General features: G+C 39.0%; 1 protein-coding gene across 5 annotated transcripts in view; it reads left to right on the top strand.

Annotated features, from left to right (window-relative positions):
* Nucleotides 1–27,071, top strand: part of LOC149578256 (ARM repeat superfamily protein) — a 361,318-nt gene that overhangs the window by 35,487 nt on the left and 298,760 nt on the right. For all 5 annotated transcript variants that reach the window (XR_016364259.1, XM_089827963.1, XM_089827965.1 and 2 more), the window contains exons 6-9: nt 12,997–13,087; nt 13,223–13,318; nt 13,508–13,586; nt 13,695–13,758. Coding sequence is in view for 4 of the 5 variants with exons in the window: in XM_089827963.1 (XP_089684089.1) it covers nt 12,997–13,087; nt 13,223–13,318; nt 13,508–13,586; nt 13,695–13,758 (330 nt within the window). In the remaining variant the exon portion in view is untranslated. The remainder of the gene's footprint in view (nt 1–12,996; nt 13,088–13,222; nt 13,319–13,507; nt 13,587–13,694; nt 13,759–27,071) is intronic.

The following is a 27,071-nucleotide window of genomic DNA, read 5'->3' as shown; positions in this document are numbered from 1 at the left end:
TTTGGTTTAAGATTTAAGGTTGGATCTCTCTTGCAGATTGATATATCTGCAGCATCTTTGCATAGTTTTATGAATTGGGTTTATTGTATCAGCCCTATAATTCTTAATCAGGCTATAGATTTCCATTAGTCTGTTCACTTTGACTGGATTTCATGGTGTTTCTTCCAGCCTTGCTGAGATCTTCTCTGGATTGGTGCTTGAAACCTTGATCTTGTGTTTGTTATAGTTTTTTTCTTCTTCTTTGCAGTCTCTATACTGGTCACATGTTTTTTTCCCTATTACTGGTTTCTGAGATCCCACTTGGTATAGGTTTGATCTCATTGTTTGTATTGTTTTTTATGTGGGTTCACAGTTTTTGTCCCTATCATAGCTTCGGTTATTTTTTCATTGGATCCCTCCTGCTCATATCTGATCCACTAATACCTAGAACATTCTAAAAACATAAAGATATGCAGCAGAAAATGTGGGCTGATTGCAAATAGAAATATCTGGAATGAGAACTACTGGTAAATTTCTGTGGCTGTTAAGGGTTCAGAAGCGGAAGTAGGGTGAAAGTACCTCTTGTTATCACCCACAGGATTGGGATCCATGAGGCCATTTGAGGAGCTCAAATCGTGGCCATTCAGAACCCATGCCCATTCCATTGCCATTTTCAGTTACTGCAGCTCGAGGGTCATCGGCTTCTGACTTCAAACCAATATTCTCCTCTTGCAGCTTCATGTAATTCTGGGAAACAAAATTGAATTTTATGAGTTTTATGCCCTCAGATGATCCGTCTCTGTCCTCAATACATCCAAATGCTGCTGTTTCCTCAGACTAGACCTCCTTGGAGATTCTCTATTAGTAATCATCCTTTTCTGCTTCCTCTCATCAAAATTTGATGTAGGTCTTCCTCAGAACATGAGTTATGTATTCTCACAATAATTCTTCCATATAGACTATACTTTACAAACAGTGCCTCTGTATTATGTAGCTCATGTCCATTCTACCACAAGACTTGCCTTTGTAGCTCATGCCCATTCTACCACAAGATTCTCGCCTTTGTAGCTCTTGATTGTATGATGTAGCTCATGCCCATTCCACCATAGGACTTTTACTTTTTTATGATGTAGAATGGCCCATTCCACAACAACACATTTCCTTGCCTTTGTATAATGTAGCATGGTCCATTCCACTGCAGGACTTACCTATCTATGAGGTATTAACACTACTTTTTATTGTTGCATTTGAGAATAATATTTTATTCTCAAATTTATTTCCCTTTTTTTTTGATTTCTTCTTTAATTGGACATGTCTTCTCACTATTTCCTTTCAGTGTAGGGCTTGATACCCTTTCATTTGTTAATGTCCTTATGAAATGTCACACTCTTTGCTCATATAAGGATAAATCTTTTTGACAACAATTATTACCCTTTTACTTCTTGTTTCATCTTCACTCATCTCTTACTAATCAAATATGTCTTTACTACCTTTCAAATCGGTACAACCCATTGAGATTTACATATCCTCTTCTTATATTTCTTCTCCCTTCTCTAGGCTTATTTTAGATCCCTCCTTATACTTCTCTAAATCTGCAAGGAATATTTTGAATGGGCAAACTCATAAAATTTGAATTTATCATTGTCCATTTTAGCATTGGCAATAACTTGGTTATTATGGTTTACAAAGTTGTCCCTGCTAAGAGGGAGTCTCTGTTAAGAGAGAATTCAGTTTTGAATGAGTTCTTCTCTATGAGAGAAATTTGAAGTGAAATCCCTTGTGAATGAGTTCTTTGTGAGAGAAGTTCAAGGTGAAATCCTTTGTCAATGAGTTCTTCTCCATGAGAGAAGTTCGAGGTGAAATCCCTTGTTCCACCCTCTACGAGAAGGTATGGTGGATCCACCCTCTGCGTTGAGGCATGGTGGAAATGCATTCTACTCTAGAAGTTTGAGGTGAAATCCCTTGGTCTACCCTCTGTACTAAGGCTTGGTGGAAATGCATTCTTTTTTGGGAGAAGTTTAAGGTAATAGTTCTTGGACCACCCACTGCAAGTAGGCATGGTGAAAGTTACGTGTGTGACTCCACGACTTTAACTTTATGTGCTTATAAAGTAGCTATGGTGAATTATGTTATGTTGAGATAACTTGTGTTATGTGATGTGAATTTATCAATATCATCTTTGGCTCCAGCTCTATGTGCCTACCTTACTAAAGATCTCTCTCTTGCTAAGAGGGAGTGTTGATGATTGTAGCTGCGATAGAGGTCTTTATCTCTGATTTCATGAAATAGAAATATGACTGCTTTGGTCATCTTCAGGTGAAAGGAATGTTTGTGATAATATTTAAGATAATATTATATAAAGAGACATGTGTCATGTATCATGCGAAAAGGCATGCGTAAGGAAATTTGAAGAGTTTTATATTTGGAAATTGAAGAGACCCTCATTGGTGTATATTCTATATATATTGTATCAAGCAAAAACATTGTACTTGAACATTTTTGCTATCAATAAAGTGAGACTTTTGTTGTGTGGCTGGGTTTTTCCCATCAAGTTGAAGGGTTTTCCAAGATAATCTTGTGTATCTCTTGTATCTATTTTGCCTCTTCCTTATTGCTATTTACCTTAAATTTTGGGCAAAACTTAACACATGCAATGGGGCCACTTTGAAGAATTATCTTTTTGAGTATCAGTAGAATTTTTATTATAGGATTTAGATTGAATTTTATTTCTAGAATAATGATTATGATTGTTATTGAATCTAAAATTATTATTATGATTTTGATTTTTAGACATAAAAACATGTTCCTTACTTTTAAGAGTACCAAATTGAACTAATTTAGCTTCCTTTTGACGTAACAAATGATGAAAAATATCATAAGTTAATTGAGTAGCTAAACTAGGAATGACAAGCTGAGCATGAATATTAATAATAAATTGCTGAAATTGTCATGGAAGACAGTTTTTAAGAATGAAGATCTGCAAGTTGCACTCCTAAACCTCTTAATTGACTATTTAAAAAATCAAACTTTAATAGGAAGTCATCCATGGTTTTAAAACATGTAGACTTGAGGTTTTTTAGTTGATCTTGAAGCTGAATTTTTTAGGATTCATTTGAATTATCACATGTTTTTAAAATTTCCCAAGCTCCATAGGCTTTAGCACAATAATCAATGACAATGTACAAATTAGGAATCAATGAAATACTGATTAAACCAAGAGCTTCCTCATTTTGAGCCTTACATCTATCTTGGTTGGCTTGAGGAGTGGTTGAAGTAGGCTTTGAGGTTTTATCAATAGTAATATCTATAAGGTGTTTGAAACGAAAAATAAAGGAAATATGCATTTTCCATGAATGATAAATAGAACTATTTAATTTAATATTTAGAAACAACTTAGACATAATCGTTGAAATTTGTCAGTTTCCCCGCGAGCCAACTATCCACCTCCCCATCTGACACATTAAACTCAGTAGGCGAATTTGAATCTGGAAAAGAGAGGGGAAGTTTTTGACACAAGTCAAAATGCAAATATGCTTACTTATTTGAAGAGGAGAAGCAACAGAATAGAAGTAGGATGTATAGAGAATAATAAGAGAAGAGAACATTGCGTTTAGAGAAAATTGCATTTAGAGAACAAAAGGAACAAGAAGAGGATCAGAGTTGCAACAACACAGGATCAGTTCTTTTGTTCTCTGTAAGTTCGTTTTGTGTCTTGTGAAGCAGTGATTGCTCCAGTCGTTATTGTAAGCAGCCTTGTTTTCATATTGCAAATAGAAGTTGTAGGTTAAAGTATTTTATTCTGGTTGAAGCCATATGCTCCCAGATTTGTAATAGTTGAATCAATCCATGAATAGAAAGCAAGCAAGTAGGCGTATTAGTCAATCCAGTTATTTGGCCTATTGTTGTCTCTATTTCTATCTATTCCATATTGGGTTTAGTATCTGTGCAACTCTCTGTTATTATCTCTGTGTTTTAATGATGGAAAACACTAGACAACAAGTCTATGATCAACCCGCTCGGTTCCTTTGTCAATTGAGTTCTCTTTGTGCTAACTCAGTGTGCATATGTTTGTGTTGTGTCTACTGAGTTACAACTGAGTCCACCGAGTCCCTTCCCTGTGCTATTGAGCTTACTCAGTTTCTACTCTTATCGAGCTCACTTGGTCCCTTCCTGGCCGAGTTGACTGAGCTCACTTGGTTTCCTTGTCAACTGAGTTCACTTGGTTTAGTGTTGGTTGAGTTTGATTGCTGAGCTCTTTTCTTTGGTGACCGAGTCACTCGGTTCCCATTGCTGCTGAGCAACTCGGCATTGCCTGTCACTCGGCTACTTAAGGTGCCAAGCAACTTGGCACTCACTGTGGTTCTTGTTTGCTGAGTGAAATTTGCTGTGAAATTTTTTGCATGGTATCAAATCTTTGAGGCCTCACATCCTCATGAGTTTGGACATTTGTTTTTTTGGGTATTTGACATGGCAGGAGATGCAGGAAAGACATGGTAGCAACCACCGTCCTTTAATGGACATAATTATGACACTTGGGCAAAGAAAATGAGAACCATCATGGTTGCAAATGATTTGTGGGAGTTTGTGATGAATGGGTTTAATAATATAACCAACCCAACACAGTATGCGGTCCTTACCAATCCTCAGAAAATTCAGTTGAAGGAGTTGAGAAGAAAGGATGCAAAAGCCTTAAGTTTGATTGAGGCAGCCATGACAGAGACAATCTTCCCTAAGATAGCAGCAGCTAATTTTCAAAGGAAGCATGGGATATTCTTGAGACAAACTTCAAAGGAACTAATAAAGTTCGAGTAGTGAAGCTACAGATGATCAAAAGGGAGTTTGAGAACCTTCAAATGAAGGATAATGAACCTATTGTAAATTTCAGCTCAAGAATCTCTACTTTGATAAACCAACTCAAATCAAATGGAGAAGAGTATGAAGAGCAAAGGATTGTGATGAAGATATTGAGGAGTCTACCTTATAAGTATGACAATCTTGTGATGACCATTGAGGAAGCAAAGGACCTCACCACATTGACAATGGATGAGTTGATGGGAACTTTTCAAACCCATGAGCACCGGATTAATAGGTCAACTACATCATCCCAAGAGCAATCTTTCAAGGCTCAAGAAAATTCAAGAGGTAGGGGGAGCGGAAGAAATGGCTCCAATGGAGGCTCAAGAAGTAGAGGTCGTGGAAGAAATGGTCAAAGGAATGCTGGTGCAGAAAGCTTAGGATGAGCAAGCAATCAAGAGGGAGCAAGCAACTCTCAAAACAACTCTAGAGGAGGTAAGAAGAATTACAACTCCAATAAGAACAATGTATAATGCTACTACTGTCATAAGTTTGGGCATTATGCAAGTGAATGCTGGAAGAAGCAAGGTGATCAGTCAAGACAGAATGCAAATGTGACTGATGTGAAGATGGGAAATGCAAACAATCACACAGCTTTCATCATGTGTAACATTGGTGAAGAAGGAAACCCTGAGGTATGGTACTTGGACAGCGGTTGCGGCAACCACATGAGTGGTAATGAAAGTTTATTCTCTTTCATTGATAGAAATTTCAAGTCTGAAATTAAGATGGGAAACAATGGAACCATTCCCATTGTGGGCAAAGGATCTATCATGGTCTGCACCAGGAAAGGTGAGAAGATGGAGATACAAAATGTATATTTTGCCCTGGGTATGAAGCACAATTTGATGAGTATTGGACAACTCATTCAAAATGGTTACAAGGTGTTGATGGAAAATAACAAGTGTATCATTCATGAAAAGCATGGGAGTAAGAGAATACTTGCAACAGTCCAAATGACAAAGAACCGGATTTTTCCCTTGAAGACGGAGACATATTTCTCTTCTCAAGTCAGTGTTGCACCTCCCAAGCATGCATGTACATCAATACATCAACAATCAACTCTTAGGAGCATGATTGAAGACCCCTCCAAGCTATGGCATCTCAGGTATGGACATCTTGGCTTTGCTGGTTTAAATTTGTTGTCTAAGAAAAGAATGGTAGATGGTTTGCCAAGCATTGTAGATTCATGTGACAAGTGTGAGGCTTTTATTTTGGGTAAGTAACATAGGCTTCCTTTTAATTTTGATAATTCTAGAAGGGCAAGGGCACCATTAGAGTTGGTGCACTCTGATTTAGTTGGCCCTATGCAAACCACTTCCATTGGGGGGAGTACTTATTTTATGAATTCATAGATGATTTCAATCGTAGGACATGGGCGTATTTCTTAAAAAGCAAATTTGAAACATTTGATAAATTTGTTGAATTTAAAGCCCTGGCTGAAAATGAATGTGGACACTATGTAAAAGTCCTTAGGTTGTATAGAGGAGGGGAGTATACCTCCAATATGTTTGTAATTTTTTTGTAGGAAGAATGACATCAAGAAGGAGCTTACAACTAGTTATACTCCGCAGCAAAATGGAGTGGCTGAGAGGAAGAATAGGACCATTGTTGAGATGGCAAGGAACTTGATGAAAGCAAAGAGACTCCCCACTAAATATTGGGGAGAAGCTATAGCAACAACAATATAGTTGATAAAATGGTGTCCTACAAAGTCAGTTTGTGACAAGATTCCTTTTGAGGCATGGTCAAGACGTAGATGGACAATTGAACACTTGAGGCTATTCGGATGTGTAGCATATGCACATGTGCCGAAAGAGCAAAGCCAAAAGTTGGATGACAAAGGCGTGAAGTGCATCTTCATAGGTTATAGCTTGGAATCAAAGGCTTATAGGTTATTATTCAATCACCAAGAAGATCATCATTTCAAGAGATGTGAAGTTTCTTGAAAATCAGTCATGGGATGGGTCAGCAGATGAATCTGTAATGAGCACCCTAGAAATGCCCAAAAATTGAACTGTTGATAGGAATTTTGTCAAACAGTTTGCATCCAACTCCTTATTCCTCCGTTTACTAATTTAACCCCTTATGACTTTTGAAATGAGACATTTATATTGTTTGCCTGTATGGAATTGAAAATCATTCAACATGAACAAAAGAAAGTACAATGATATGCAGATTGAAAATTGTATTACAGCTGTTAAGGTTCATTTTCAGAATTAAATAAAATGAAATACATGGCAGATTATCAACTCACTAATTGCTCCACTATTGTTGACATAATGCTCCAACAAATGTTATTTACACCCACTGCTACAGTGACATGAATAGTGCCGCATGAACAGTACCCCCGTGAACAATTTTGCTACGGTATTTTATCTTCCAAATAGTCCAATATCCTCAAAAAATTGTTCCCTCAAAGTAACATAAGCGTCCGATGAGTAAAGAAGAAGATATTAGCAAAACATCAAATCTGCCTATAGCTAGAAACACACCCAATCTGCCTGATAATGAAACTGATAGTAGTGGATTTCAAAGGCCAAACCCCAAGGGAATGACGTCTAGAATGTCATAAGAGAGGATAGACGTCCTCTAATGCCAAGAATGGATCTGCAACTCACATATCAATCTTCTTCTCATATTCCACCTGCCGAATGAAGCCACTAACACTCCCTTTCATTCTTTCCCCAAGGGTCGATTCCACTCTCATGAGCATTGTGGGATAAAAGATGTGCAATATAAAACATATTAAAATAATCACTTATGTCTCCCTTAGGCGCCCCTTTTGATTTGCACACATTCCCATAGAGTTTTAATATTAAAGTAACACTTCAATATTTTACAATTAAATTAAATGTTACTTTAATAATACTCTAGGCATAAAAATATATTAGTTATTGGACTCCGAACAACATGAGTGATAGCTCGTCGGACACCTCTCGCCAAGGAGTATTAAATCCAATCACCAAAACTAGCCTCCCCCACGTCCTACTGACTGACTAAAAATAGTATGCCTAAGACTGAGTAAATCAACTCCGTTTTGGCCCAAACTAGAGATGATTAGGCCAAAACACTCTAAGATCCCGTTAAACCCTTTGTTAGCCCTTAGGACGATGTAGAACTAGGCTAACACACACACACTTGGTCAACTGTTAAAGTGGGGACATTACAAAATCTTCAAGCACTTCAAGTAAAGTGCTGACCATTGATGAAGAAGAAAAAATTGGTGATCAGCAAGATGATGGAGCAACAAACATGGATAGCTGCAGACAAAGGCAGAAAGGCAAGCAACCTCAAACATGCAGAATTTCGGCTCCAAACAGTTTAAGAAAGCCCTGAGCTGGCATGCAAAACATTAGCAGTAGCAATATTGAAAATTTAGATCCCATTCTCGCCTCCCTATTGCTAAGAAAGAGTAAGAGTCTAAGGGAGATATACCAAGAAGAAAGGTATGATGAAGGTTCTGATGAGAGTGTTAATTTTGCATTATTTTTTCATAGTGATCCAATCTATTTTGAAGAAGCTATGAAAGAAGAGAAATGGTGTAATGCCATGGATGAGGAAATAGCTACTATTGAAAGAAATGAAATATGAGAGTTAACTACTTTGCCTCCCAAGAAACAAGTAATTGGAGTTAAATGGGTTTACAAGACCAAGTGCAATGTTGAAGGAAAAATAGATAGGCATAAGGCACGTTTTGTGGTCAAGGGGTACAAGCGGCAATATGGTAGAGATTATGATGAGACATATGCCCCAGTTGCAAGAATGGAAACCGTGTGTGCTGCCATAGCAATTGTAGCCCAACACAAATGGAAGGTATATCAAATGGATGTGAAGTCCGCCTTCTTGAATGGTGTATTGAAAGAAGTATATGTGGAGCCACCATCTGGTTATGAAGTTTTGGGTGAAGAACACAAGGTGTATAGATTGAAGAAAGCTCTTTATGGGCTCAAGCAAGCTTCACAGGCATGGTATAGCAGAATTGACCCATATTTGATGAGCAGTGGCTTTAACAAAACTGATGGTGAGCCCACTCTCTACATCAAGGCAACAAATGGTAAGGTTTTGGTTGTTGTCTTGTATGTAGATGACTTAATCTTCACTGGAAATGATAATTTCCTAATTGGTGAGTTCAAAGAGGCCATGAAGAATGAATTTGAAATGGCAGACCCAGGTCTCTTGAAGTATTTTCTAGGCATAGAAGTAAAACATATGCATGATGATATCTTCATTTCTCAAGAAAAGTATGCAAATCAGATTTTGGAGAGATTCAAAATGCAGAACATTAAGAAGCCCCAACACCAACAGTAGTAGGTTTGAAGTTGAGCAAGGAAGATTGCAGCAAAAGTGTGAATCCAACATTATACAAGAGTATGGTTGGAAGCTTAATGTACTTGACAGCAACTGGGCCTGACATTATGCATGCAGTAAGTTTGATTTCCAGATTATGGAAACACCATAGGACTCCCATTGGCAAGCGGGAAAGAGTATCCAAGGGATTCAGTATTTTGTACACTGTTGATAATGATTTCAAGTTGGTTGGGTACACTGACAATGATTGGATTGGAAGTCTAGATGATAGGAAGAGCACTTTTGGGTACATGTTTCATATGGGCTTGGGCGCAATTTCATGGGCATCCAATAAGAAACCTATTGAAATCTACAATAGAGGCTGAATACATAGCAACGAATGTAGCAACATGTCAAGCTATTTGGTTAAGGAGAATCTTGGCATATTTGAATGAAAAGCAAGAGGATGGAACCACAATCTTTTGTGACAACATTTCCTCAATTGCACTGTCAAAGTATTCAGTCTTCCATGGGAGAAACAAGCACATTGATATCATAGATCACTTCATTAGAGAGCTAGTGGAGAATGGAGAAATTAAGATGGAATTTTGTAAGTCTGAGCAACAACTAGCAGACATATTTACTAAGCCATTTGACATAGCAACTTATGTAGGTCTAAGAAGGTCTCTTGGTGTAGTTGATTTGGATTAGGAGTGATTTTTCGTTTTTTGTTGGCTTGGGACAAAGGGGGAGTGTTGAAATCTGTTGGTTGCCCTATGAGCCAACCGCCCACCTGCTTGTCTAACACATTAAACTTGGTAGGTGAATTTGAATCTGGAAAAGAGAGGGAAATTTTTTGAGACAAGTCAAAAGGCAAATATGCTCACTAATTCGAAGAGGAGAAGCAACATAGTAGAAGCAGGAAGGACAGAGAATATCAGAGCAGAGAACATTGCGTTTAAAGAACAGAAGGAACAAGAAGAGGATCAAAGCTGCAATAGCACAGGATCAATACTTTTGTTCTCTGTAAGTTCGTTTTGTTTGTCTTGTGAAGCAATGATTGCTCTAGGCGTTATTGTATGCAGCCTTGTAGTGCTGTAAGTTTATATTGCAAATAGAAGTTGTAGGTTAAAGTATTTTGATTTTGGTTGAAGCCATATGCTCCTAGATTTGTAATAGTTGAATCAATTTATGAATAGAAAGCAAGCAAGCAGGCATATTAGTCGATCCAGTTATTTGGCCTATTATTGTCTCTATTTCTATCTATTCCATATTGGGTTTATATTTGTGCAACTCTTTGTTATTATCTCTGTGTTTTAATGGTGGAAAAGACTAGACAACAAGTTTGTGATTAACTCGCTTGGTTCCTTTGTTAGCCGAGCTCTCCTTGTGCTAACTCAGTCTGCATATGTTCTGCCGAGTTACAATTGAGTCCACGAAGTCCCTTCCTTGTGCTACCAAGCTTACTCGATCTCTACTCTTACTGAGCTCACTTGGTCCCTTCTTGGCCGAGTTGACCGAGCTCACTCCGTTCCCTTGTCAATCGAGTTCACTCGATGTAGTGTTGGCTGAGTTTGATTGCCAAGCTCTTTCCTTTGGTGACCGAGTCACTTGGGTCCCATTGTTGCCGAGCAAGTCGACATTGCCTGTCACTTGACTACTTAAGGTGCTGAGCAACTCGACACTCACTGTGGTTCTTGTTTGTTGAGCGAAATTTGCTGTGAAGTTTTTCACAATAATTACAAGTAAAAACGAGAAAAAAATGAGACAAAAAACCCTAGCTTCAATTTTTTTAAAACAAAAAACTATTAAAAGAACTTTTCTTATTTAAAAAACCTTGATAATTCAAAAGAGATTTACCTTAATAATTTTTTAATTAAAGTTCAATATATATAATATAACTTAAAAAATTTATTTTCAAATTTTAAATACTTAAGTTAAAAAAACTCTTGAGTAAAATATAATTTCTAACTTTAAAATCTAAAAAATTTAAACATATTTAATGTCCCCTTTCTAAGTTCACAACCCAATGTCGTCATTCTCTAGATTCTCTTGCTTGCACATTAAAATTAGCTTCAACTCACCCTCCCTTTTCACCACCACATATCTTCCTCTTTCCTCTTGTGCCAACATGACTACTAACAATCGTAGATGATGTAGGTATACATGATTGTGCACTTGCAAGAGCTGGTGGCAACATTGTCATTTCCTGAGCCCCTATTTCCACCTCCACACGCAATCTATAACACTCCATCTTCTCATTTTCTTTTAGTTTTGGACAAACTTCAACTTGATGACCTTAAACACCCAAAGAATGAGACAAGACCCTTGTAGCTGCTTCTAAAATTGTTCAAGAAAATACGGCAACTCCACACCTCTAATTCCCTATGATTTTTATTACTTTTTATCCTTTGGTGTAACATGTTGGATTCCGAGACACAAATAGATATGTGGCTACAAAATCATAGGACCTATCTTAAATGAACATGTAGGAGGATTAGGGTGTCAAGAGATATGGGCTCCTTTGAGGCCTAAGCAATAAACTTGTAGCTTTTGTTTTAATATTTGTTTGTAACTTTTGATGCTATAGTTATCACATTCTATGAGTTTTGTAGACATTTGAGACAATTTATATATTTTTTGTTATTTTCTTTGGCTAAAATATGATGTTATACTTGTGTGATCAATCATCAAAGTATACTTGTATACGTGTTCAAAGTAGCTTCTATTTAATGAGATAAAAGCTCCCAGACTTAAGACTTGGCATGGCTGACTTGACTCACGACTTACCTACAACTTGGCAATGACTCAACAATGACTTTACAAAATGATAAAACTCTTGAAATTATATATACAAGGTCTGCTTGACTCCGTAAGTCGGAATACCTGCATGATTCATGGAGAGGCATGGAACTTGGGACAAGATTATTGTCTTTGAAGTTTATTTAGTAAAGGATGCATGAAACAAGCTTTAAATTCTTAAGAATATCTTACTTTCTTGAATTTTTTAGTTTGCTGAGTTTGGGTGCTGAGTCTGAGGAAAAAATCAGCGTGCCAAGTCTGAGCTGAATTCTAGTCTCATAAGATTGAAAGAGACACTCTCACCAAAAGTTGGAATTTTCTTTGGAAAGTGTTAATTGAGCTCTCTAGCAACACCGAATAACCCCTCTTATTAGATGGAAACTCAGCAAGAAGGCCAGAGCAAACTGTAATGCTAGAAAAACAAAAAATGAGGGCATTACATGACTCTAGGTCTTCCGTAGGTGGTTTCTAGTGTGGTTTCTTAAGTGTAGCAGATATAAGTTTCATTGTCGTGCTTGGAAAAGCTTGAATTGATCTCATGTTGATGCTTTTATGAGCAAAATATTTCTTTATGATTAACATTATTTACAAGAGCATGTTTGACTTTTGTATTTTCCTAAATTGAATTATTGTTTAATTGAATGGCAGAATCTCTGCAATTGGCAACAACAAGTCCCCTAAAAATTTAACCAATGCCAATGAAGTCAATTTTTGTAGCTTGTAATTGAGTATGGAATGCTACTTCCGAACATTATATTAAGTGTTTCTGCATGACTGGGCATAAACTGGTTTGGTTTCTACAAATATTCTTTATCCAAAACAGGAGGGTTATGAACCTACAATGCTCATTTCTTATCCAGTGTGTCACAAGCTTACAATGCTAATATTTATTTTTATATCAGGGCTTGTTCAAAATGATGTTCAAAATGAAGCACTTCTGTTATCATAGTTTCTGTTTTGATGTGAAATTGAACTGAATAATCTGAAATGTCAAAATTTAGTTTTACATAGAATTGAAATTTGGAATTTATTGTTGCATAACTAATATAAGTGATTTATGTTTTTCCATAGATGATGGAAGAAGTGTTTCTTCATCTAGGAGGCAGTGCTATTGCTATTTCGGCTATGGTACAAACACTTGCAGAATTTGCATCTGCAGAAGGTGGCGAAATAGTTTTTAACCATTGATATAACTTTATTGATCCAGAGATTGCATTTCTAATGTGGTTGAGGTGGTTTATTTGTGGCATGTTATTGTGGTTGTCTTATCCTTCTCTCCATGTCTTTTTATTTCTAGCTTTGAAGTTTACCCCACATTTGAAGGACGTTCTTTCACGAGTTTTGCCTGTACTTGGAAATATAAAGGATGCTCAGCGCTCCATTTTTGCAAATGGTAAGAACTGTATCTTATACTTTTAATTTCTAAGATCGTGAATGGAGTTCAGTAATGTTACACTGTGATGAAGCGTATATCTTGCATGTAGTTTACATATCATCATTTCAGTTCAACCTTCAAATTCATTCATACATAATGGTTTGTTGTTAATTAGTATTTTTAATAATTTTGTATTATGTTCCTCAGCAATCAAATGCTGGAGTCAAGCGGCTTGGCAATACCGTTTAGATGTTCCTTCAGCTCCTGAATTTGATCATGATGTTCTGTATGTCCATCTTTCATGTTAATGGCTATTGTTGCTTCTATTCATCAGAACTTTAGCGGTTCTCTTAGTAATTTTCTTATCTTACAAAGCAATTGCTGATTTCAACAGGGCTTTTCTACATTCTGCATTTGATTTGTTACTAAGAGTTTGGGCCAATTCTCGTGAGCTTAAGGTTAGAATTTCCATTTTATTCTCTGCTACCTTCATCAATTTGCTTTCCTATTCAACTGTGCCCCTGGGTAACAAGCCATTTACTTAAATACTGTTTTTAGCACTCCATGCATGCCTAGGAATACTTTTTACCTGTATCACCACTGACAGCATTGATTTCTCCTGTTGTAGCTTATTAATCACATATAAATTTTCAAGATTTTAGCCTAAAATTTATCTTATCCAGTTATCATGTTGCCATTACTGTTTATCCTTAATGAAAACATTTCTTTATAATCTATTTCACAGTTTGTTACTTCTTTTTAAAGTCTTGACTTTGGAAATAAAGAAATCAAAGATAACTCTACCCTTAATCAAGAGATTACATTTCTTAGAGCTTCTCACACACTATACACTTTCTCACATTAGCAGTTGTTTGCAAATCAATTACTAAAAATGTGCTCTTAGGCTCACAAGCGATGGATACTTCCTTCAAATAGAATTTGAACACCAATACCAGCTTGGTTTAATACCATATGAATGCAAGTCTGAGCAAATCATAGTTGAAAAACTTGGACTCAGCAACAACTCAGTAGACCCAAATCTTTTCAACAACACAAATCACTCAAAACTAGGCAAAATTTCCAAACTTGAAAAACACATAAATATGTAATTTCTTTTTCCAAAAAGACGCCTGAGCTTGTTCCTAAACACCTTCTAAAAAGGACTCTATTGTGTTGCAAAAGCACATGCTCCATTGCAAATGGGAACCCTTTTTTTCCTTGGTAGATTAGTAGTTTGTTTTTGATAAAAGTATTGTCATCAATGTCAAAGTTCTGCAGTTGAGATTGTTGAAAACGGTGTAGACATATGGCTTGATCAAAGAGAAGTTCTGATGTGATTGGATGGACCTTGGCATAACAAATACTAGATTGATGAGCCAATAAGACTAAAATGACAAATACATAGAGAAAACTAATGATGGAGACAATGATTAACACTATGAAGACCATACAGTGGCCAATGAAGATGCAATTTTTCTATCTTCCTTTGTTGATATGTAATACTTTTCCGACCTGAACATTACAGAAACTGGAGTCACTAGTTTAGAGAAACTATTCTCATGGGAACGACGATATAGGCAAATATAAAGAGAATAAGGATTTGCAGTGACAACAGCAATTAAAAGACAACAGCAATCCACATGGTGGGAGGATGATGGGTCAACAGGAACAATACAATAGTATCCAAATCAAGCAACAAAGACCCGTGATTTCATACGCTGATCAACATCTTACATTCAGTGGTTTCTAATCTAAGTTAGATTAAAATGGGAGTTTATCAGCAGTGAAATAGAAACAATTTGTTAAAGTTTGTTTTGACTATTCAATAGACAAGTTACCATTGATATTAATGAAAGGCATCGTGTCAATCCTAGTTAGCATTGAGGAGCAAAATGCTGTTGGATTGATCAGTCAACAAGCGACCATTTTAGAAGGCAGTGATCTTAATATAGGAAAGCATAAACAAGTGATGCGATTAAAATAATAAAAAGAAATTAATCAAAATTGATAGTAAATAAAAGGTGCGACATTTTACCAAGTGCTGTTATCATCAATAATTAATAAAGCCAATGTTAAAAGAGATATATATATATACAATTTAAAGGACTACGACTTCTGAAAAGAAATAAACACGAGGACATGTCATTTGCAAATAAGAGAGTGAAATAGAAAAAATAATTGGTGGATGAAGAGTAAAGTGGAATAAAAGGAATATACATATATAAAATCTGATTGTTATCTGTATTTCTAGCTATCCCACTATAAATGGTTTTAAGAACAACCACTCAATGTTCCATACCTCGAGCGTGTAGAGTGGTCCCTCAACACATTATTTTGAAATTTCCAGGTTTTCTTTCCTTACATAGGGACCATGGATCCAGTGTTTAATTCATATTTTTCAATTAAATATTGAGCAAAATGCTACAAACAGATATCAGTTATCAAAAGGAACTGAGAAGCTAAAGTATCTCTCTTGTAGACTATTGTTGACAAATATGTAAATTGCCATCGGGAATAATAAACTATTAGTTAGTTAGTGGTATGTACCAAAGGGTGATCCGTTTCGACATGACGGTTGATTCCTATATGTACACTCCATTTGGAGATATGAGGCATTAATCACATATTGTTGTACATCTTTGTTGTCTTGTATTGTCCATGATGTAACCAAAGCATTGAGCATTAATGAAAGATTCGTCTTGTTCTTAAGCATCCCTATGTTATGTTTTACATTTAATCCTATTTTCCGCACATGGTGAACATTTGGTGCCATTACCAATTTGAATCGTGAAAGTGCAATGTAGTGGATGGCATAAATGGGAACACCTGCACCACAGAACATCCAAATTAATGAAGATGGTCTGATGGAGTTGTATGGGAGTGAGCAAACTTTGGCGGAGAACTTCCATATACTTTTTCGTGTGACGATTGAAATGTTTGTTCGTAGAGAAGCCATATGGGAGGAAGTTCCGGAGGATAGAGTTTGGAATGCTCTGAATGTCAACCCTGCTGCCAACTGACTTTTGCTCTTGTTCCCTCGACTATTTGTGCAAGCGTTCCTTGCACAAGCATGATGAAGGGAGGAAGTTGAGAGAGAACAATGTAGGCAACAAATTCTTTGGAACTTTCAAGAATGTAACTATCATGAATCAGAGGATCGCAATGAAAACTGCCGAAGCTCCAATCCATGAGCCTTCAGCTGTGTGAATGTAAATGGAGTGTGTTGTTTACCGCATAGGGTAAGAAGTTCAACACAAGTATAACACGATTCAATTCCGAACAGGTACTTTATTCATGTATGCATTTGCAGATTACAATGACTACAATGATTTCCGATTATAATGATGATTCCAAAGTCCATCTCGGACGTGTACATATACCTTTCCGAAGGGGTGACTCAAGCGTCACGCGCCCGTTCGGATACTACTCTACCCGTCGGCTACATGATACATTTACCGACAACATCATCCCCCCCCAAAAGAAAGGTCGTCTCCGGACGACAATACAACAAGATTCCTTAACAAAATTTTACTAACAAAATGCATCAGTGCATAAGTACTAGACAGAGGGATGCGTCCCTGGCTTAGTGGCCGTCCGCGTCCGCAACTCGTTCACCTCTGCCCTTAGCTTGTAAACCTGTTCTTTCCTGATCTTCAGCTCTGCTTCTGCTTCCAACTGGAGCTCTAAGGTTGACTGCATCATCTCTCCGACCTCTCCCAATTCCTTCTCTTTCTCTGCTGCCATCTTCTCTTTTTCTGTCCTTAATTGTTCATTTGCTGCTGCTAACTGTTCTTTTGCTGCTAACAGGGCTGTCCTTTCGGATTGCCAGGCCACCCGCTCCGACTCCCAGGCTGCCCTCTCCGAAGCAAACTTGGCAATTGACTCCTCCCGAGCTCGCTCAGCTGCTAGCTGGTCCGCCTGACTCCTCCGGAGGGTGTAATATATCTCCCTGTATAACCTCACGATCTCCTGAATCAGTACCTCAATCCGGCCCTCCTTCTCAGGTTCCCTTGTCATGGACCAATCCTGTCGCATTTTTGTGGTTTCCACATCGGGCCATCCCCTCTCTCGAAAACAAACGGTAAAGGCAGCTGGGCATCCCATCCTCATGAAGGATATGACTCCCTCTAGCTCCTTCCCTACTGACTCCAACGCCTGCATCTTTGCCGAATCTATAACCTGGCGAGCCCGAGATGCTAGAGCTGCAACATCATCAAGAAAAATTGCTTCTGTCCTTGTTGCCTCCTGCACTAGTGGGTGCTTCTGCTGTGTACCCATAGCCTTCTCTACTTCATCTGCCATATGCTCAATAGCGCTACGCGTTACTCCCTCATTCTGTGCCTGCACAACCTCCTATAGTGGGTTCTCCCAAATTGCTTCCCGCGTGGGTGTCGGCAAGTATGTCACTCGAGGTGCTGGAGTTCGGTGAAACTTTGTACTCAAAAAAGCACTCACCCTTTGTGTCCAGTCCTCTCTCTCGCTATCCTGCTTAGGTGATGCCAACAGTGCCGTGTCTTCTACAACCACCGCATCAGATCCTGCTACATCCAGTAGGACACTTGATGCCCCCAATTCCTCACCTACGGGTACCTCCAACACCTCAGGTACAAAAGTCTCTCCTGTATCTGGTAGAGTCTCATGAGCCGGTTCCATCGGTGCCACCGAGGCTACTATCTCCGTCGGTGTTGGATGTGACTTTGCTACAACTCGTGTCTCTATGGTGGGCTGTGTCGTAACTGAGACTGGTGTCATCACTATCGGCTGTCTGATCTGTTCAAACCCTGGGATACCGTGTATACCCACCGGAACCAAGTGTGTCGTAGTCGAAAGCATAGGTCGTGGAAATCTCAAGGGTGTAGCCGTGATTACTCCTACCTCTTCGTCATCTTCTTCTTCCCCCTCAGACCCGTTCTCCTCTGAAGATGTTTCCTCTCGGCCACTATCTGTGTCGCCACCATCCGGCCTTGGTCGCTTCTGCCCTATTGTTTTGGTGCCGAGAGTATCCAAGTGCTTCCACTGCATTATAGGTGGTTCACCAGGCGCGAGTGGTCTCGGTTTTGCCTCCAGGGCATCATTCGGGATCAGCCGCGTCGTCGCATCCAAAAACAGACCAATAGCATAATGTGGCATATAGAACGTTTTGTGCTGTAGTGTCATAAACTCTGACATCCGCTCAGCCAATAGTGCTGCCCAGTCATAAACTCTGCCGTGCAAGATTCCGTTCATCATGGTTACGTGTGGAAACTAGATATCTGAAGCACGGCTCAAACCTGTGAGACGACTTTTAACTATGTCCATCAAACAATGCCAATGCCCCTCCTGGATATTAGATTTCTTTAGTCCTCTGCCTTTGGACGTGACTGAAAGAGTCTCCTGTTCTACCTGTGACAGGTCTCCGCACACAAGCTGTATCAATTTCATCTTCACTTCCTGGCTTAACTTCTTCAGCTTGCTTTCTATTTTTCTCCAACCCTGAGCATGACTAGGTATGCCAAATACTCGTGTAAAATCTACCGGTCTGAATGATACCGTTAACTTGTAACCAAGATATTCAAATGTACTGCTTCTGGAGAACCTGTCATATGTTTCAATCATAATGCGCAAGAACCCTTCGTAGTCTCTGATGCAAAATACAGGCATTTGCACTACCCAGTCAATCTGTGCTCTTCGGATACTAGCCTTCACCTGGTGGTTGTCTAGGGTCTACTGCCACCATTTCCAACACTCTGCACCATTTAACCCTTCGAATGTGATACTCTGTATTGTAGGAATTTCTCCTTGCTGCCTGGTTTGCTTTGCTTTCTTACTTGCGCCTAAACTAGTGGTTCCTGTATACATCCCTCCTGCTACACGAATTTTCGACGATAGTGTCATCGCATTTTTGTTCATGTCTTCATCTAGTTTTCTCTTCCAAGCCCTCTTTCCAGCTGACTCCATATTGTTACCCTTTTGTCGTTTGTGAATAAATGTCACACCGTTATGGCAGTTACTTTCCACAATTTTTTCTGGCTTCCGTACTGTACGGCTTTTTCGAATCCTGCTTCCTATTCCTATGGCCGTACGGACATTTTTCTTTTGTCTGCCCAAGCCGTACAGTCTTGATCTCCTGCTTAGCCGTACGTGTAATAACCCCAATAGGTTATAACTTCTTCAAACACCAAAATTTTTTATAGTTCAGTTGTTTAACATTTCGTCAAACACTTTGCAAGCAAGCTCTGATACCACTGTAATAACCCTCCTCAAATCTGCCCTCAAAAATGATGATGAAAGCTCAAGGAATTTCATCAAACAATTCACATGCAAGGGACGTATGACTGATATAGTATTTCAGCTAGCTTCAATTGACCTTTTTACAATTTGCATCAATGAAAATCTTGTGCTAGAAGACTACAATGGACTACACAAATGACCTAACATCATTGTGCTACTAAATTTGGCAATATTCAGTGCATATATATGATCTAAGCATGAGAAATGAACACCTACATCCAACTGACATTTTTACAAACAGTTGGTATGCAAACTAACTAGCTGATAAATAATGATATTAAATTGCTTAAATGACACCAACGACTATTATCTTGTTAATTGCAATGAAAATTACAATGCTCATGAAATATGGCCAAGACTTTGGCATTTACATGGATTACAAAATGATAATGCTGGTATAATGCACACTTACAGCTGAAAGCTTATAACACCCTAAAAACAATACTAACAAAAGAACCTGGTTGTAGATGGCTGAAATAATTTCCTTCTATGCTGCCCTTTCTACTTTTCTTTTTTCGAACTGCTTTTTCGGCCTGCTTTTTTGTACCCGCTTTTTCAGCCCCGCTTTTTGAACTGCTTTTACGGATTGCTTTTTCCGCCTGCTTTTTCGGTTCCGCTTTTTTCGGGCTGCTTTTTCGTATCTGCTTTTTTCAGACTGCTATCATGTTGAATCTCAAGACCATATCTTTCAATGGCGTCAAGATTTCTAGCTTAAAGGGATTTCGTCCTTCAAACTATTGAGATATAATCTCCAAAAAATTCTCCAATTTCTTTGATATTTCCAAGCCTGCGTAAAAGAAGCTCTTCCATTTCTTTTATAGTGTTCTCACAAGAGCTCCATTCTTCGTTTTCTCAATGTGGGATAAAACATAACTCCCTTTATGTAACTTATGTCTCCAATGTGTTATAAAATAAAGGGGACTCTTTTAATTTAAATATTTCCCACAAACTATAGTCTATGCATTAATAAAGTTAAATATTTAAATTTAACTTTATAAAATAGCTTTATCAATGCATAACAAATCTTATTAATGATAAACAAGTCTTCTTGTCGATTTTAAACAATTACCATTGACATACTGCTGCAATTGGATGTCCGACCATGTCCAAGATGACTTACTATAAATAGTAAGTATGCCCGAAGTTGCCTCAGAACCCATTAGAAAGACCTGCAACTGAAACTATCTAGGCCAAATGGCCTCTAAGTCCCTTTAATGTCCTGGTTAGCCTACGGGACAGTGGGGAAATAGGCCAACGACAACAACATGCTATGAATGCTAAAAAGGGAACATTACAGTACGGTATCAATATTACTGTTGTACGGAAGTTCTGGTCTTAAAATACTGGGTTTTGTTGTATATTTCAATCTTTAAGTATCGCCTTTTCAATATGTCTTTTTCTTCACCCAGCTTGAGTCCGTACGGTCGCTCTCCCTGGCATTTGTATGTGCACCTTCTGCCGTAATCATCCTGGGTATTATTTAACCATCTACTAAAGGTATCCGCTGCTGAGTGTTTTGCTCTCGTACTTAGATTGAATACATTCTTCAACTTGCAGCCATATCTTCTTTGTTCTCATCGTTCCATTTTTTAATTATGAAGGCCGTACGGTCGTGAGGGAAGGCCGTACTGTCACCTTTTTACAAAGAAGGATTGTACGGACATACGAAGGGCCGTACGGACAGACTTCCCTTCTTCCCACGTGCGGTTTTGGTGTCTTCCTCAACCAACAACGCGACTCTGCATTGTTTGAAACATTTTATTCTTCATGTGATTAAATAATGTTTTAAACACATTGTCCTTCAACCATCGTACGGTAATATTATAGTGCCTTATCACAGTACGGCCTTGTCCCGTACGGTATCAATATTCTATTCAATTCCTTTCAAGTTCGTACAGAGTCTTGGCTCACGCCGTATGGTCTTTCCTTCAACTTTCCTGTCTCCTCTCAAACCGTACGGTCTTTCTTTCGACTTTTCTGTATCTCCTAGGGCTGTACGGTCTTCTATTTGACTTCCTTGTATGTTTCTCAAGCCATACGGTCTTCCCTTAGCTTCCCTGTGCCTGTTTAATAGTTTCCAAGGGCCGTACGGTCTTTTATAGTCTACCAAGGGGGCCGTACGGTCTTTCCTAGTCTTCTTCAAATACCCGTACGTCCTCTCTTTTCATAATTTATGGCAGCCGTACGGTCTTCTCCATAATTTACAACTTTATTATTTTAAGATAGTATAGTATTATATATTTTTAACTTTGCATTTCAAAGCTCAAGTCCGTACGGTCATAAAGGAAGGCCGTACGGTCATTAAATACTCCTTTTCAATAGTCGTACTACCGGCTTTATTAAAATTTCCTCCTTTTATTATCATTTTGTTATTTTGCTCCAGTTTCTGCCTACTTTTCATCTGATGATGTTTTCTATGGTCGTACTACAAGCTTTTGTTCCTCCAGAATTTCAATATGTTTTATGCTTCATCTTTCATTTTATCACTTCATACTCTTACAGTTTATCACTTGATATTTTAACTATATTCGGCTTTCATATTATACATATGTACATTATTTACATTATTTACAGACATCTTTTCTTTGTTCAGTTCCTTGCGCACGGAGGATCCTTACTTTCCCTATATATTTTCAACTTTGATCCATTTACGGCATCTTTTATTTCTTTTTCGTCTAGTGTCCACAATTTAATTGCTCCGTTATATCCAACTTCCCGTATCTTGTAGGGTCCAACCCATTTGACTTTAAATTTTCCCGGCCTTATTTCATTTCGTCCATTATACTTAAGTACTAATTGACCGGGTTGAAAGTTGTTCAATTTTAGGTGCTTGTCATGCCACGCCTTCCTCCTTGTTTGTGTAACTTCGATGGTCCACTGCGCCTGTAACTGCCGCTCATCGAGTTTGTTCAGATTGTACAATCTCTCCCGTAAGCTCTCGATGTCACCTAGTTTATTCTCTATTGCTATCCTTAAACTTGGTACCATAAATTCTGTTGGCACCACTGCCTCCTGTCCGTACATTAGCTGAAACGGGGTATGTCCTGTAGTTACTTTATACGAAGTGCGGTAGGCCCATAAAGCAAATGGTAACTTCTCTTCCCAGTCTTCTCCCTCAACTGCACAGGATTTATAAATCACTCCTACCAGAATCTTGTTTGTTGCTTCTGCCTGTCCGTTAGCTCTTGGGTAGTACGGGCTCGACAATGAATGGTAAATTTTGAAATCAGTAGTGAGTACTCTAATTACATGGTTAACAAAATGTCCCCCACGATCACTCGTCAACTGGATGGGATTCCGTACTTTGTAATAATTTGTTCATATAAAAATTTTGCTGTGCTGACTGCAAAATTGTCTGGTAACGCGTGTGCCTCCACCCATTTAGTTAAGTACTCCGTTGCTACCACGATGTATCGGCACTTTGTTTTGCTCACCTTCAGTGGTCCGATAAAATCTAGTCCCCACCTCTCAAATAGTTCCTGTGCATGCAAGGGATTCAAAGGCATAAAATCTCTCTTCAATGGTTTCCCAACCCGTTGGCATGTATCAGACTCAACGACCCATTCCCTGGCATCATTGTATACAGTCGGCCACCATAGTCCTGCCAAAAGTATCTTCCGCGCAGTAGTATCCGACCCCATGTGTCCTCCCGTTGGGCCTTCGTGTGCTTCCATCAGTACTTTCGGAATTTCCTCCTCGAGGACACACCGTCTTAGAATCGGATCTGGTCCCATTTTATACAGTAGGCCATTAATTAACTAAAATCTCCAGCTTCTCAGTACCAATTTTCGTCTTTCGTTTGGTGACATGTCGCTTGGAAACTGCCTCGTCGATAGATATTCTCCAATGCATGTGTACCAGGTTGGTAGTACTGTAACGTGAAAAAGTTGCGCATATGAAAAATCATCATTAACTCCTTCAGGTGGCTCCCCCAATTTTATTCTTGATAGGTGATCTGCACTCACATGACTCTTCCCTGGTCGTACCACGATCTTAAATGTGAACTCCTGTAATAATAACAACCATCGGCTTATTTTTCCTTGAATAATCGGCTTATTGACCAAGTAGAGTAACGCTTGATGATCTACATAGAACACAAATGGAGTGGCCAACAAGTAGTGTCTAAACTTTTGTACTGCATATACCATCCCCAACGCTTCTTGCTCTGTGGTACTGTAATTTCTCTCCGCTTTTGACAACAATCTGCTTGCAAAGTACACTGGATGGTCCAACCTGTGATCGCCAGTCTGCGCCAGTGTTGCTCCGATGGCATAATTTGAGGCATCTGCATGGACATTAAATTCTTTATCCCAATTCGGATAGGCCAAAATCGGAGCTGTAGCCAACCTTGTCTTCAATCCGTCAAAGGCTTCGTTTTGCTCAGCCTCCCATCTGTAAGGTTCACCCTTGAAGGTGATTTTGTCCAGTGGATAAGAAAATTTTGCATAATTTTTGATAAATCTTCGATAATAACCGATGTGCCCCAAAAATAACTTCACTTTTGACACATCCGTCGAGGGTGGCATCTCTAAGAGCACACGGACCTTGTCTGGATCTGTCTTTAGTCCTTCTTTACAAACTATATGCCCAAGCAGCTTCCCCTGCGGCACCATGAACCTGCACTTCTTCGGGTTCAATGCTAATCTTGCTCGCCTGCACCTCTCCATACACTCTCCTAACGCCATTATGTGTTTGTCTTCTGTGCTAAAAATTGACCAATCATCGAAAAATGCCTTAAAATTTCCAATAGACATCTTATCAAATATATACAGGATAATCCTTTGGAAAGTAGCTGGAGCATTACATAACCCGAACGACATCTTGTTATATGCATATACTCCATCTTCGACAATGAATGTCGTTTTTAATTTATCCTCAGCGATGGATATCTGATTATATCTTGAAAATCCGTCCATAAATGAATAAATTTCATGCCCCGCTACTTCCTCCAAAATGCTATCTGTAAACGGTATTGGAAACGGGTCTTTAATTGTCACGGCATTCAGACATTGAAAATCCACACATATTCTTATCTGTGTCGTATCCTTTTTCAAGGATATCACGATCGGTGATACCCACTCACTTCTTTGCACTTTAAAGATGATACCCGCCTCTAGCATCCTGTCAATCTCTTCTGTGACCCGCGCTGCATAGTTTTTGTTCATTCGGTATGGTCTCTTCCGTACTGGTATTGCGCCTTTGACTAATGGTATCCGATGGACACATAGTTCTGGTGGTACTCCTTTCAAGTCCTTATACGTCCAAGCAAAAACATCCTTGTATTCCATAAATATTCTTAATGCTGCTGCCTTTAATATTGGGTTCCAGTCGTCTCCTACAAGAATGTTCTTCGGATTCTCCTCATCACCCAAGTTCATTGCTTTCACTGTCGGCTCTTCATATTTTATTAGTTTATCTTTATTGAACGTATGGGCAGGTGTTTCATCCACCTGCGCTTCCCCCTCCTTTAGTTCACTGTACTCCTTCGGAAACTCCTGGCCTTCTTTTCCCTCCTCGACACTCAACATATTGCAGCTCGGAAAGACCTCATAGTCTTCCATTTGCCAATGCAACAGTCCATTCACGAAGTCTAAGTCGTCATCAGTTGAGCCTCCTTCTAGTCTCAATACCCCTTCATCATCTGGTTCCATCCTTCTTTTCCCTTCGTTGTCACTCTCGCCATCGCCTTCTGAGTTCGACGACGCGACTTCTTCTCCTACCATCTGTGTATGCAAATCGATTATAAATCTCCTACCTCCCTTCTCCATTGACAGGGTGTTCCTTTTCCAATCATGCTTTACCTTAGCTTGCATCAACCGCCCTCGTCCTAGGATGGCGTCATACCCTCTTCTCTTTAATGGAATGACTACAAAATCTAGCAAAAATGGTTGTGTCCCAATTGTTACCTACTGCGCCATCAAAGTGCCCAAGGGTTTTATTCCATGTTGATCTGCTGTAAGTAACTGAAAGGTGGGTGGCCATAGTGTTGGTTGTCCAAGTTTTTTCCAGATATCTTCCAGCATCAATTTCACTCTCGATCCTTTGTCTACTATTGTATCTGTTAGCACCATACCCAGAATGCCCATCTCCACCACTGCTGGATGTCTACCTGTTGTAAGTGCTAGTAACATCGGATCTGTTGCTGCTGCTGTGGTTGTTTCCATACTATCCTTTGCTTCCTCCGTTACTCTTGGGGACGGTGTCATATTTATAATAGCCGTATGTAAAAAGATCATTTAATTTAACTGGCAACTCCATTTGCATTATCTGTTTCACCATACTTTGTTCTACCAAGTTTCTTTTCGGAATTATAGTAGTGTCTTTTATTTGTGACTTCGCTGCTATCATCTTCTTTTCTATCTCCGCTCGGGCTTTCTGTAACCTCTCCTTTTCTTCTTCCGCATTCAGATATTTTGCCTTCCTCGCCTGCTTCCGTGTGATCGCCAACACGTTCTCGTTACTTGTTTCAATACTTAATAAATTTACACTTTGTTTAGGACATTTTGAATCTTCATGGTCCCCTGGACCACATCATCTGCACAGTAGCTGGGGCGCCTCTTTCGTAGTACAATCCCTCGCAAAGTGACCCCAAAGATTACATGCCTGACATTGTATCATCGGCCTTGTACTTGCATCATATTGTATTCTACTTCAGCCTCCATTGTTGTTGTTATTGCTTCCGCCCCTTCTGCGTCTATTATTATTTCTATATCCACCTGAAGTTGCATCATTGCCCGCGTTATTGCTATTGTTCGACGCTGCCTGCGTGAGTAACACCTGTTGGTGTCCTTTTGCTTTCAAGTTAAATGGGCACTCTTTTAGGAAATGCCCCGCCACTTGGCAGATGTCACAAAACTGCTTCTTCGGGCATGAACGCTTCGTATGTCCGTCCTTCTTGCAATTTGTACACCACAGTTCTCCTTTTACTGTATCTGGATTCTTTTTCAAATTTTTGAATTCTTTCATCATCCGTAGCATGTCTTTCTGTAGCGCTTTTACCTTCTTGTTTGATTCCTCATCACTACTACTGCTCTTCGAGGATGAATCATCTGAATCAGAGGACTTATGCTTTTTCTTCTTACTCGTCTTCTGTTCACTTTCCAAATCCATAGCGCGAGTATACGCATCGGTGTACGATGCCGGTGGTACAATCTTCATTTTCTTTTTAAGAACCGGCCGTAGCCCCTCCATGAACCACCGTTTCTTCAACCCATCTGCTGGTTGACTCTCCATCTTTCCGATCAATTCCTTCAGTCGCTTGGCATAGGTTTGAACTGTCTCATTTTTTCCTTGTTTGGTGCTGTAGATTTCTGCCACTATTTCATTATCATCTCGGAGTAATTTGAATTCTGCGATAAATTCTTTTTTAACATTCTCCCATGTATTAAGTTTCTGAGGACTAGTGTCAGAAAACCAGTCTATTGCCACACCCCGTAGGGTCGCTGGAAATTGTCTTACCCAATCATCCTCATCCGTCACACCATTTGCCGTCCATATGGTT

This window comes from Cupressus sempervirens, chromosome 1 (assembly GCF_028749045.1).
Source record: "Cupressus sempervirens isolate cs-2001-9-10 chromosome 1, ASM2874904v1, whole genome shotgun sequence".
In the NCBI taxonomy this organism is placed as follows: domain Eukaryota; kingdom Viridiplantae; phylum Streptophyta; class Pinopsida; order Cupressales; family Cupressaceae; genus Cupressus; species Cupressus sempervirens.
Note: the sequence above shows the minus strand (reverse complement) of the source record. Positions and strands in the feature narration are given on the sequence as shown.